General features: G+C 41.5%; 1 protein-coding gene across 3 annotated transcripts in view; it reads right to left on the bottom strand.

Annotated features, from left to right (window-relative positions):
• Positions 1–13,567, bottom strand: part of MGAT4A (alpha-1,3-mannosyl-glycoprotein 4-beta-N-acetylglucosaminyltransferase A) — a 52,359-nt gene that overhangs the window by 22,414 nt on the left and 16,378 nt on the right. For all 3 annotated transcript variants that reach the window (XM_081907778.1, XM_081907777.1, XM_081907776.1), the window contains 3 exons: positions 6,807–6,974; positions 5,325–5,465; positions 2,863–2,996 (listed from right to left, as the gene is read on the bottom strand). In XM_081907778.1, the coding sequence (XP_081763904.1) occupies positions 2,863–2,996; positions 5,325–5,465; positions 6,807–6,974 (443 nt within the window). The remainder of the gene's footprint in view (positions 1–2,862; positions 2,997–5,324; positions 5,466–6,806; positions 6,975–13,567) is intronic.

Genomic DNA, 13,567 nt, shown 5'->3' with positions numbered 1-13,567 from the left:
GGCTGCTGTTAAAGGTATTTCAGCATAAAGAGTATATTTTCAGTTGTAAAGCACATGTGGAAGATTCCAGGTTCTGTCCCTGGGATCTTGAGGCAGGACTGGACAGGTCTCCTGTCTGAAAGCTCCTGCAGAGCTCCTACTAGTCAATTTAAACCAGTGTTTCCAGCTGTTTTGGACTACAATTCCCATCATCCCTAGCCAGCAAGACCAGTGGTCAGGGATGATGGGAATTGTAGTCTGAAAAACAGCTGGAGACCCAAGTTTGGGGAACACTGATTTAAACATAGCATGCCAGATGGATCAAAGGTCTGAATCACTACAGTGGTACCTCGGTTTAAGTACAGCCCTGTTTATGAACTATTCGGTTTAAGAACTCCGCAAAACTGGAAGTAGCGTCCCGGTTTGCGAACTTTACCTTGGTCTAAGAACGGAAGCCAAACAGTGGAAGGGCACCGGCGGTGGGAGGCCTCATTAGGGAAAATGCACCTCGTTTTAAGAATGGTTTTGGTTTAAGAATGGATGGACTTCCGGAACGTAAAAGTCGTAAACTGAGATACCACTGTATAAGGAAGCTTTCTATGTCCATATGTTGGTTGATAACCAAACACAGTCCTGGTTTTGTATGGCATTTCCACAGCTCAGTTTGCTCCTATTCTCTCTGCTCTCCCACCACACACACACCCCTTTTCACTTTAACCTGCAACAGGCAACTGAAAAAAACGTTACTGCAAAAAGTGGCAGATCACAGCCTAGGTTTGGGCAGTTGTTTACTCTCTCTAAATTACCGTATGCCACGTTTGTTCTGACTATCTCACTGTTTATTGCTTAACCTCCAATCCAAGTGTAAAATGTATTGGAAAGCTAACTACCCGATGACAAGGGGTTTGAGGGTAAATACACAATACCTAGAGATGTGTTTGAAAATCCTTCCAATTAGAAAGAACAGTTTTTTATTTAATATTCAGACAGAACTTAAAAAAATAAATTAATGTTGAAAGATTGAGAGCAGAGTTACGCCTTTAGGGATTTATTTGAACTAACTGAAGGGCTTTTTCTTCAGCCGGAACTCGCCGGAACTCCGTTCCAGCACTTTTCAGATGGGCCCCATTGCCATTATAAAAGAACACATGGGGAATTCCAGCACCTCTTTTTCTAGAAAAATAACATTGACTAAATGTGATTTGATAATTGTAAAATCTAATGTCTGGACTCTGGAGAGTCACTTAATTTCTTTGAAACATATGTGGGGACAGAGTACTGAAGAACTATTTGGATGATATTTTGTATTCTAATGGATTAGCCTCCAGAAATAAGTCAGTTTCCTGACTGTTCTCAATTGATCTTAAATTTGTTACAGCCACGCAAACACATTTTGTGTTAGTACCTATCCAGTTAATTAGGCAATTCAACAGTCATGCATTAATGCACACAATGTATTTATTTTCTTTCAGTTAAACAAGAAAGAGAAAGCAAAATGCCCCATTATAGGTTCAATGAGCACAGATTTAACAGTTGCTTTTTGCCTAAGATGAAATCAGGAAATTTGGGTAACACCAGAACCCAGATCAGCAGTGCCTTCAGATGAAGGGCAGTACAGTGGAACCTCGGGATACATACGCTTCAAGTTACATACACTTCAGGTTACAGACTCCGATAACCCAGAAATAGTGCTTCAGGTTAAGAACTTTGCTTCAGGATAAGAACAGAAATCATGCTCTGGCAGCGTGACGGCAGCAGGAGGCCCCATTAGCTAAAGTGGTGCTTCAGGTTAAGAACAGTTTCAGGTTAAGAACAGACCTCCGGAACGAATTAAGTACTTAACCCGAGCTACCACTGTATACAAATTTAATAAACAAGACTATACATGTAATTATATACTCATGTTCATTCCTTATTCATACATTTTTCTCTCCCTTTCTCTCCCCTTCTATCAAAATTTAGACAGCAAGGTCTTCAGGTCAAAAGCATATATTTGGCCGGTCTTAGTAAAAAAGCATCATGAAGGTGGATTGCATAATTATAAAAATCTTCATCTTAATGTCTAATCTTCAATTGTTCTAGATTGTTACAAAGCATGGGCTTGGGCTCTGGGCACTTATCACTAAGTAAAGCACAGCCGCTTAACTTTCATATCCAGGATCAGGACCTAGCAATACTCCTTGGGCTGTGGAGTAGCAAGAGTTCACACTGCTGCTCTGGTGCTGCTTTTAAAAACTGAGGCAGGGTGGCAGTGCCCACAACACCTCGAAGACTACCTTCTTGCCACTGCATGCTTGCACCAGATAGAAACTGGAGGAAGATGGTTTTTTCTCACATCACAATTACAGGCAAGCTCTGTCTTGTTTGTTTGTTTGTTTGTTTGTTTGTTTGTTTGTTTGTTTGCAGAACATCACTGTAGTTGCGGCATAAGTCTGTTTCCTCTGTTAAGTGCCTTTAGCAGCTGATAGCATCACAACTGTATCTTACTACAGGAATAACAAAACTATCACCCATACGTAGCTCAAACTGCTAGCCAGAAATCACCATTTCCCATCAGAAATGCAGGTTTTATTTCACTGTCCATACAAATGCACATGCAAATGCAAGCAAAGTATTTAAATGAGAACTATTTTAATTATCTGATTAATTCTCCCTACTGAACGTAAGCCCGCTCAGTGTAGGAGAGTGTAATAAGATGTAATTCCACACGCAGTGAGCCTCTTCATGTTCAGAGAAGGCAAAACATTTTCAATATGACTATACAGCAGGAAGAGATGAAACACAAAACTGACAAATAACGTAAGCAGCAGTAACATCCCACACACAGGTGTTTCTTGCAATTAGAAACAGAGCTACAATGGTAACAGCCTGCCTTGGGCTTACCTCTCCTATGAAGACAACCATAACACAGTCTAGTTTCTCTTCTGGAGACAGCTTGTCAATCAGTGAGTGAAGAGTTTCTGTAAGGTAAGATTTTACTTTTCTCTTTACAGTCGGAATTCCCATTACTATAGAAACTGAAAAACAACAATGAGCAATTCACTCGGGTGGTTTCAACAGGAAAGAAAGTGGTTTGTTATGCAAGGTGTAAAAATACTTTTAAAACATAACTGAGTGAAACAGGGCATAATCAAGGGGTGATTTTTTTGTTGTTTGATTTGGATTTCGGTGTAAAGGAACAAAAACAATTTCAATCCTACAGGTATGATCAAAACAGGAAGCATACATTTGGCCGGAGGGGGGCGGAGTTTCTCTTATGGATACTGTGTTTGTATAAAAGTCTCAGACCAATGTTTCAGCCTCTCTTTGGTCAGGAAAATTGAATTTTGTTCAAATGTTGGATTGTGCAAGATACAACTTTTTCCCCAAAAGGCTCCCTTTACTCTGAGTTTTTCATAGCTACATAGCTCCTATCCATTATGACTAATCCAAAATCAGCATCACCTACTTTTTCTTCCTCAGTTCCTGTACAGTAATTGAAACCCCTTCCCCCATCAACTTTATTAACACAAGCAGCCTCCTCAGTCAATGGGTGGTGAGAAACCATTGCAGAACAACTGAAAAACCATCACAGGTTTTTTTTGGGGGGGGGGAGGGAGGGGAGGTGTTGAGCTGCTTGTCTGAAGCTGTCCCAGAACTGCCATCTTTTCTTTCTACAGATTTTAAGTTGGATTTTTGCCAACAAGTGCATGATACAAGTCATACAAGTCTTTTGCCTGCTGAAACCCTTTCTATTAAAAAGAGTTTTCATGCATACATATAAACCATACGTATAAACCATAATGCTTGATCATGTACCTTTCATACCTGACATGCATTAAAACACACACCTCTCGTTAAATCCAAACAGTACAAAATCCACAAATGCAAAGCCTCTCTATTATTATTATTATTATTATTATTATTATTATTATTAAGCCAACCAACAGAAGTTGGATTATGAAAACTTTGGGCTACTAGATAATGCAGACTTAACAATCCATGCAGAGCAACGGATGTGAAAATCATGTTTTGCAGACAGACACCCATAATTCAATAGTGAACATTTCTCAGGAGATGTCTTCATGACTCAAGTCCTACTAATCTGTTTTGCAGGACTGGCATTCAGTAGCATAACATGAAAGAATCAAAACTGAAGGAGAATGTACAACCCATTTACCTTAGAGCCAAAGATCTACTTACGCAGTGAGTCTTCCTTCATTTTCTCAACAACAACTCCTCTGTGCCTTATGAAATACTATACAGGTCACTTCACACACCAAATTTTTCTGGGTGCAATTTCAGAACAAGAAGCACACATTTACCATCATGGTTTATAAACAATCAGTGAACCATGGCTCGCAAGTGTGGTTTGTTTGTGATTAACAAACCATAGTTATAACACTGGGCCAGGTTCAGATGGTCAAGTTATAAACCATGGTTTAGTGTCATGTGGGAACCAGGCCAATGTCTGAAGTGCACTGTTAGTTTTCCTTACTACGTACAACACCATCCTATTGACTCGGGAGTGTCAGAGACCATTTCTTGATGGGCTGCAGAGGAGTTGGCAAGGAGAAAAATAAATAATAGTCCCCACTGTGCATGCAAAAAATTTAATAAGCAGCAGTTGCATTGGTCTCCTTGGACCAAGGTGATTATATTTTATTGGAACTACTTTGTGTACTTTAAACACTTGCCAAAAAAAAAAAGCAATAAGCAACTAATGGAGGCCCAGTTACCTACCCCTATATTCCACATTCTGCAGTCCCTACACAGCATGGAAACAATGGGCACGACTTACTTAATGTGCCCATCAGTGGAACCCTGTGCAAGGATCTCCACTTGTCCAAAGGGGCTTCCCCACCTCTCCTCCCCATACCCCCCCAATTGGTTCTGGGGGGGGGGGAGTCAGGAGAGCCTCCAGAAAGCATGCGGGGAGAGGGGAAGGGAGGAGGGTTGTTCCATCTGGCAAGCTGTAATTGCTTGCACAGATGGAACATTTGTAACAGCACAACATTGAATTCCACCCCAGCCTACTAATTTGTGAGCATGTGGAGAAACCCATGCATTGTTATTTTTAAAAACTTAATTTAAGAACAGGCATGCTGCTTTAAATTAGTGGGGGGTTTTTTATTATACCTTAACATCAAAAGTGTGGGATCTGCGTGAGACAATAAAAGAGAAGGTTAAAGACAAGCTTCTTTGACCTTGGATTCAACCTGAATTCTAAGAGACAGCTAACAAAAGAAGTAAGATTTCTATATCTCTTGTCTGCGAGTAGTTGTGTACTGAGCCTTTTTGCTACAGCCACAAGGGTTTGTATACATCTTTAAGTGCATCTATCATAGAAATATTGTCAGTTTTACCTCCGGTTCTTCCAAGGCCAACCTGCACTGAAGGTCGAAGGCTTCCTTCATTTTTCAATAAATGAGGCAAGTGGTAATATATATTTGGCACTTGAAGAGCTTTCCTGCTTGTTAACTCCTTTAGCAGTTTTAACGTTTCGTCTGAAAACAAATATATACATTATATAGCTATGCAGCCATCCTACCAAAATGGACCCTAGCCAAGTATCTAACCCAAAGTGTAAGGAACTGTACACATTTCACAGGTTTATATGAAACAGAATATTTTTTTAAAAGATTCTAAAATAAAAGCAATAGTCATAGAATGTCACAAAATAGTGGTTTGCCTGGGAATGGAAGCAGCATTCTGGGCAACATTTGAAAGTCGGCTACACAAATGAAGAGGGCTTGTTGCTCTTTTTCAAACTAATGCAGCTTAGGTCCCCACCTAATGCCCTGTACATTTAAAGCATTGTATGACCACTTTAAACAGCCCCTAAGAATCCTGAGAACTGTAGTTTGTTAAGGGTGCTGAGAGTTCTAGGGAAACTTCTGTTTCTACAATTCCAAGGGTGGTTTTACAACCAATCCCTCTGCCTGGGGAATGCTCGTAATTGCAGTTCTGTGTAAGCTAAGTATACTAAAGTACAATTGTTTTCCAGTCTAACCAATTGAACTACTACATTAACTTACATGGGTTTAAGAAACAGTCGTCATTACAAAAACAAAGCCTAGATGAGTTTTTGCACCTGAGGGAGTCCAATCTGGTTTTATGTATCCCCCCCCCCCAAATGATTAATCTATAATGAAGTCACCAAAGCAAGAGGTTTGGCACCAGGGGGCTGGCAAAGAGAACGTGCGCCCCCCCCCCATTGGCCCAAATAGATAAATTCTCTGCACACATTATACAAAGATCAAATCCAGAATCCTCCATGGAACCAATTCATATCTCAAGACGCTGGAAATAAGAAAGAATGCAAATATAGACAAGCAGTTGACATCTGTCATGGATGCTTTAGCTGAGATTCCTGCATTGCAGGCAGCTGGACTACATGACCCCCGGGGGTTCCTTCCAACATTACAATAAATGACATTTATTCCTGTACTGGGAAAATGAAATTTTATTTAGGTATTCGTAGCCTGGATATCAGGTTGCTTCACCAAAGCAACAGAAATTAGGTAATAATCTCTAGATGCAAGGTATAGTGTATTTCCTTCACGTCCAAACATTTAGTACAAGGCAAGAAATTGGATCCTGTGCAAATCTGAATCTGAGCACTTGCTTCTCACATGCACTCTAAAGGTGGAACAAAGTTTATTCTGAAGGAAAGAGCAAGGAAGGAAATATTAGCTAGTTTTTATTTACAAACTCGTCAACAAATGAATATTTACAAATGCACAAGGAGAAAAAGACTGAGAGAAGTGAAGTGGCAAACATGTCAATCTTTAATTTGTATTTTTAAAGAAAAAATAATAATAATAAACAAGAAAATTAGCCTGTACCTGAAACACTGCTCAGTGCATCCTTACTTCCATTTGTTTCTGCGACTGCCCGTCTGAACTGCTCCAAGATGGCATTTAATTCAGAAGAACGCTGCAGGGTTCGGTGCTCAGCTACGCGAAGACGTTCTTTCAAAGCATGAAATTCCCTTTGATAAGCAATCAGCTTTTCTAGAAGTGGAAATAATGCAGGTTATTCGCTGTTTTAAGTCTGTCATGACATATGTGAACGCTGCTTCTCCTGTAAAAAAAAATGTTTTCAGTTCAAGGAAATAACACAGAGACTCCAATCTAGTAATATAACATTTCTTCAGATACAATTTAGCAGGTGAAAATAGACCGAAGGACTTATCTGCACTATAGGAAGGAGCACCAAGAAGAAATACAATTACACCGTAACAATATTATTTTGCAAAATGAGTCTTTGTGAATATGCTCATGTATACTGTTATTGGTGGCGCTGTGGGTTAAACCACAGAGCCTAAGACTTGCCAATCAGAAGGTCAGCGGTTCGAATCCCCGTGACGGGGTGAGCTCCCGTTGCTCGGTCCCTGCTCCTGCCAACCTAGCAGTTCGAAAGCACGTCAAAGTGCAAGTAGATAAATAGGAACCACTCTGGCAGGAAGGTAACTGGCGTTTCCGTGTGCTGCTCTGGTTCTTCAGAAGCGGCTTAGTCATGCTAGCCACATGACCTGGAAGCTGTCTGCGGCCAAACGCCGGCACCCTCAGCCTATAGAGCGAGATGAGCACGCAACCCCAGAGTCGGTCACGACTGGACCTAATGGTCAGGGGTCCCTTTACCTTTACTGTTTTTATGTCATCAGTTTTAACTTGTATGAATGGGAGGAGAGTGAGCGAGTCTTTGGAAAGGTGGCTCTGCAACATTGCCAGAGTCAGGAAAAGCAAATTCTAGTGACTGATGACAACAAACAGGACTTCGTTTTAAGCAAAACATAAAATTAAAGGCCAACATCATTCCTTGGGGAGAGGAAACTGCACATTCCAGAGCATCTGTGCCCATTTGACTAGACCCTAAAAGTACAGTATAAGGAAAGAGCTCATGACCTTTGATTCCTGTAGCAAGAAGAAATCTTGCAATCCCAAGACCTAGAGGCATTCGGAAGGGGGCCCAAAAGATGATGCAAGGATCTTGCAGTCTTCCAAGTCTGCTTTGCAGTCTAGAGAACAACTGCAATCAAGACTGTGCCATGCAGTTAAAAGACTGAGCTGAGAGTGTAAGAATGTTGGTGTCTGGAGCAAAAACCTAGGCAGTGCCCCACAATGCAGTATGGCACTTCAGCATGGTTGCATTCTTGTCACTTTATGAAACTCAGAGGTTATGGGTGGCATCTCTGAACGGAAGAAGCCTTTCTCTTCAAAGACATACTTCTTCCACCCACAGAGTGACAATTTCAACTGCTACCCATTACATATAGAAATGCTTAGTGGCTTTCCCACTCCCCGCCCCCATATTGTTCTGATCTTAGCAACATAGCCTAGGGATACTATATGCAATTTGTAGTTGAGCGTCGGAGCAACCCAACATTGTAGCACTAAAAGTTCTGGGCAAACATCCAACCTGTTCTCTCAGTATAAGAAAACAAAAGACAAGTGACGAAGCTCAGTTTTGATTCATGACACAGGCAACAACAGGGTTCAAGGTACCTGTTAGTTCCATGAACCCTAGTTTCACCTTATGAACCGCCTATATTCTGCTTCTTTTGGCTTAGATGTATTACAAAGAGGAGAAAGAACGGGCATTCCTGTGGTTAAGAATCTGTACACTCAGGTGGTGCTTGAGCCAAGTTCTTACAGGTAGTAAACCTCCATATGCATTGCAACACTCCAGATCGTGCATAAGGATTCACATGCCAAGGTTCCCTCCATACAAGGAATCCCTTGCTCACAGAAAACCTAGGTATCAAGAATAAAGGTTCTTGCCTAGCTTTCTCTCTCCCAGCTCCATGGAGAAGCATGCAGTCATGTGAGCTCCCCCCCCCCACACTACCAAGATGATTCTAGCTTCTCAGTTGCCAGGTGGGCACATTGTAGAATAAACTCCTGATGGAACCATTCATGACTTCCATTATTCCTAACCAACTTCTAAATTAAGTACAGTGGAACCTCAGTTGTCAAATTTTTATCTGTGTTGTTTTAAATGAGACCATCTTGACTGTGAGCCCTGGAAGACCTTCACCATGCCTTTCTGGCCCTTTCCCATCTGGCCTGGGAGAATGGAGTGCTGACTGACTCCAGCTACAAAAGCTGTTGTTGTGTACTTTTTGATATGTTTTATTTATTGTTTATGACTTCTGTTATATTTGTAACTATGTAAATTTTGTCGTGTTGAAAGCTACCTTGAGCATAATTTCAACTATGGAAAGGCAGCAAACAAATAAAATGATATTGATGATGATGATGTCGATAATGATGATGATGATGATACAGGCAGTGCTTGAAATCAGCCAGGTGCCAGACACATTTTGCACCTGGCTATAGACCACTTGCAACCAAGTGAAGATGCCTGGGCACCAGGATGGGCCTAACAACTCCATCATCTAGAGGTGCACACCTGGGGATCATTGCAGATTGACTGTTTTCACACAATAATACCACAACCTGTAGAATACTATCTGTTATATTTTATCTGCTCAATTGGAATAAATTGCAGGAACCAAAACGCTTTTTCTGTGCAGCCTGAGCAGGAGCAGTCACCATTAAGAAAAAGAGGTAGGTATAGCCCAATATTTATGTGGACTGTCCCTGGATCAAGTGACTTTTCTTCTTTAAGTTCTCAGAGTTCTTGACCTAGCTCAAGGTTGTAATCTGAACTAGCCAGATGTTTAACTGAGAATCAATCACAGTCAGTCCATCATTTGAAAAATAAGACTTTAGAGCCATCTTGCCCCAAAATGGCAACTAGGCATTCCGTTCTAGTGACTGTAACCTTGGTTTAAGGAGCCATTTGGTGCCTAACGTATGTATCCGAGTTTCTAACAGGCAAGGCTCTTGAAGCTGAAAACACACTTTCATATTACTCCTACAATATGGTGGCAAGGCCACTGAATAGCAAGGACTCCAATTCCTCTTGCTTCTCATTTGCCTCCGATTCCTCTAGCTTCAGCATCAAGTGAAATAAACTGCTAATTTTTAAAGAAAAACAGATCTGCATGCCATCAAGAAACAAACATCCATGAAAAACTCCATTTAAAAAAAATACATGCAACACAACTTTCATAACCAGAAGCGAAACTATTTATCTTTCAGACTCTGAAATTTTAGTTATGCTAGAATCATCTACTTCGTAGTGCTTCTTTTGCGGGTTGGCATCTTTACCACCAGCCAACCACCAATTTTATCTGCAGAATCTCACTTCCATGCTCTGGAAGGAAGTGCTTGAACTACGCTATCAACTGCCTGGGGCCAGGGAACCTGCTACACCCATGCTATGCCCATAATGTAATTGTATCTGTGTATGGATTTTAATTGGTAGCTACTTGGGAAGTCAATGCTGGCTGAAAAGCAGGGGATAAATAGGATAAATAAACACAGCCCCCCTCTTCCTTCCTTCACTAATCACAACAAAATAATCTAACTAGGGGCCGAATCCCTACCAGATCAATTTTAAATTAGTTTGAGGGATGTGTGGGGTTTTTTGCAAACTGGCTACTGCCTAGAAAGCTCAATCTCAATGTCAGTTGATTGAGGCTTACCATTACAGTACCAGTTGCTGGCCTTAGAATTGCTTTATTATGTCTCCTTCACTAGACCGTAGAGTTGCCGCCAAAGAATCACATTTTTTCATTCTTTTGCAACAGGACTAAATAAGCCTTTGGCCTTCAGAAATAAGATTGTGTTATCCTTGGCAAGGATGAGGATACGAGATTATTTCTGTTGAGAATTCCAGAAATCCTATGACTTCCTCAGTTCTTCAATTACACTAACCTTTTTTTTTTTTATCCCTAAAGCCTGGTTATCAGTGATAAAATACATTTTTAAAAGAGCTTTCCCCCCCATTTTGTTTAATACTTCCTACTGACAACTTCCTTTCCTTAAATATGAATGCCCTGGTGGTTGTACTGCCTGATTTGGCCTCAGAGGAAAAACTCATTGTTCAGTTACAGCTTACAACAGGCATTTATTTAACGTTTGCACTGTGCAGTACAGCATACAAGTCTAGCCAAACAAGTGTGACCGTGGTCAGAGACTATCACGAGTCAAACCCAGAGACAGTCTAAACATGTGGTAAGTCAGATCCTAGAACTGCAGTGCCAGAAGGGAACTCAGATGTCATCTAGTCTAACTCCTTGCTCAATGCAAAATCTGCAATGCAGGATACAACTACAGCATCCTTGACAGATGTATATCCAGTCTTCACTTAAATATTTCCATATTTTAAAAATATTTTTAATGATACTATTCCAAACACCACAGCCACTCTCCAGACAAGAAAAGGGCAAGGAAATACACACACTGCAAAGAAAAGTTTCAGATGCCATTGTTTACAGCCATGTAATGGAAATTTCATAAAGTGGGCTAAATCGTTCAATCCTTTTTTCATCTTCTTTCTTTACATGTCTGCAAAATCCAGACTAATTTTGTGCTGTATTAATAATCTTCTCTTATCTCCTGGGTAACAAATGTTACCATAGAAGATTTCGGTTTTTAAAAATCTAGAATGTTTTTCACTCTATTATTAGATCTGCTCTCCGCCCCCCACCCCCACTGGCCAAATATAAAAAGCATTTTTATACAGTATAGTGAAATGTTTTCACAAGAGCTTTCAGGGGCATGAAAAACAGACATAATATAGCATTCAGGAACTGCCAGTGTAGAAGGTTTTTTTTGTCTCAAGACATTGCATAAGAGCGTATAAAAACTCTGTTATTATTGTGTGATCCACTTCAGAAATTAAATGTAAATATTTGAAGAGGCTTGACATTTCACATTCTGAGAAAAGTAACTCTGCCTACACCTTCATTGGATTTCATTACACAACCTTTCCCCATCCTCAAAGCTTTTCTCCAAGACAGATTTAAATACACCCACACAAATTTTCATCAGCCACAACCATTCTTGCCTTCTTCCCACATAAGATACAGGGTGGGGGAAACCCTCATTGGGCCAAGGTAATTCCACAACATCATCAGAAAAGAGGGTCTCTGTATCAAGCTAAAAGAATCCACAGTAGCAAATGCACCATTATTGCCTGATGCCTGATATCCAACACATATTCAAGAGTGCCGCTCTCCAGAAAGGAAGATGTATAGTCCTTGGCAGGATTCCTGTTTCTGAAAGGGGCTGGACCAGTTGCCACCATCAATACTATGGGCCGGTTCAGAAAACCACTACTGCATACAGAAGAGTTATTTCTGCCTAGCATTCGAAATTAGCCAGGCGCCAGGAGCATTGTGCACCTGGCTATTGGCCATTTGCGATCAAGTGAAGAGGCCCGGGCACCGGGATGACGCCTGACATCTCCACCACCTGGAGGTGCATGCCTGGGGATCATTGGATCTTGACTATTTTCACACACTAACAACACATCCTGTGGTATTCTAGCCATTGTATTTTATCTTCACAATCAGAATGAATCTTAGGAACCTTGGTTTAAGGAGCCATTTGGTGCCTAGCTTATTTATCTAACACCGTCTCTGGTGCATGGTATGCTGCTGGTGGCCACATAGAACTCTTCAGCCAGTACCCACCACCATGAGAATCACAGTGATGTGTGTACAGAGGTCAGTCATCATTAAGAGACCGCCTCTACGTGACCCTAGCAGTGGTGACATATGCTCCCATGGTCCTCACATGTGAGGTGCTATATCAAAGTCACCTCTATGGGAGGAATTCAACGCCATGCTCTTCTGACTGCTCCATCAGGTGCCAACTTGAATAAAATATTGGGGGAGGGGAGCAGGTACGCCCTGCTCTGCATAATCAATAAGAAGACATGACACATGCACACCATTTGAATGGTAATGTCCATCAACTTTGGGGTGCTCAGCCCCCTCCACTCCGAAGGGACCTCAGCTCCTAGGAGTTGGCTCCTATGCATCAGGGTAAACATTTCTGCTTGCTAGCCAGAATGATTCCCCCTCTCCTCCTCCTCCACTCCACGTTGCACTGTTCTGGGGGTTCTCCTAACGTTCCAGGGGAGCAGGTGCAGGAGGAGAGGGTGCAAACCCCATTGCACTAATGGGAGCCCTTGTGCTGACATTTGCTAGCATGCTGAGTATAAATGAGTATAAATGGCTGACTGAGAGTCACGTGAGCAGACACTCAACTCAGGCAAGATATAGTCAACAGGTGGTCCATATGTCCAGATAACTAGTGTTCAGCCTGTTCTCACGGGGGTTGCTCTACCCCAAAGATCGATACTGGGGGATGTTCACTGAAACATCTTTATAACTAGAGGGGACAAGTAGTCCGTGACCCCCCAGGACACTGAGACCTGGCTGCAATTCTACCTGGATAGCAAGAGTCTTGCTTCGTTGATCTACACCCTAGTAGTCCCCCAAATGAACTACTGACTTTAAAACTAGTCTGGAAATTATGAGAATATGGCTAAAAGTCCACCCAACAGGTGGCGTAATCACATCAGGACAGTAATTAGCCATTCGTTGGCTCCCACTTCATTTATGGGCCCAATTCAAGATGATAGTTCAGAAACTTGGGTACATGGAAGTCCATCTCACTGCATACATACCCACCTGACCTTAAGACCCTTCGAGGTTTTTCTCCAAACACTCCGGCAAAGTGAC

This window comes from Podarcis melisellensis (genome assembly GCF_964234715.1).
Source record: "Podarcis melisellensis genome assembly, chromosome: 4".
Classification (NCBI taxonomy): domain Eukaryota; kingdom Metazoa; phylum Chordata; class Lepidosauria; order Squamata; family Lacertidae; genus Podarcis; species Podarcis melisellensis.
The sequence above is the reverse complement of the archived record's forward strand: the minus strand, read 5'-3'. Positions and strand labels throughout refer to the sequence as shown.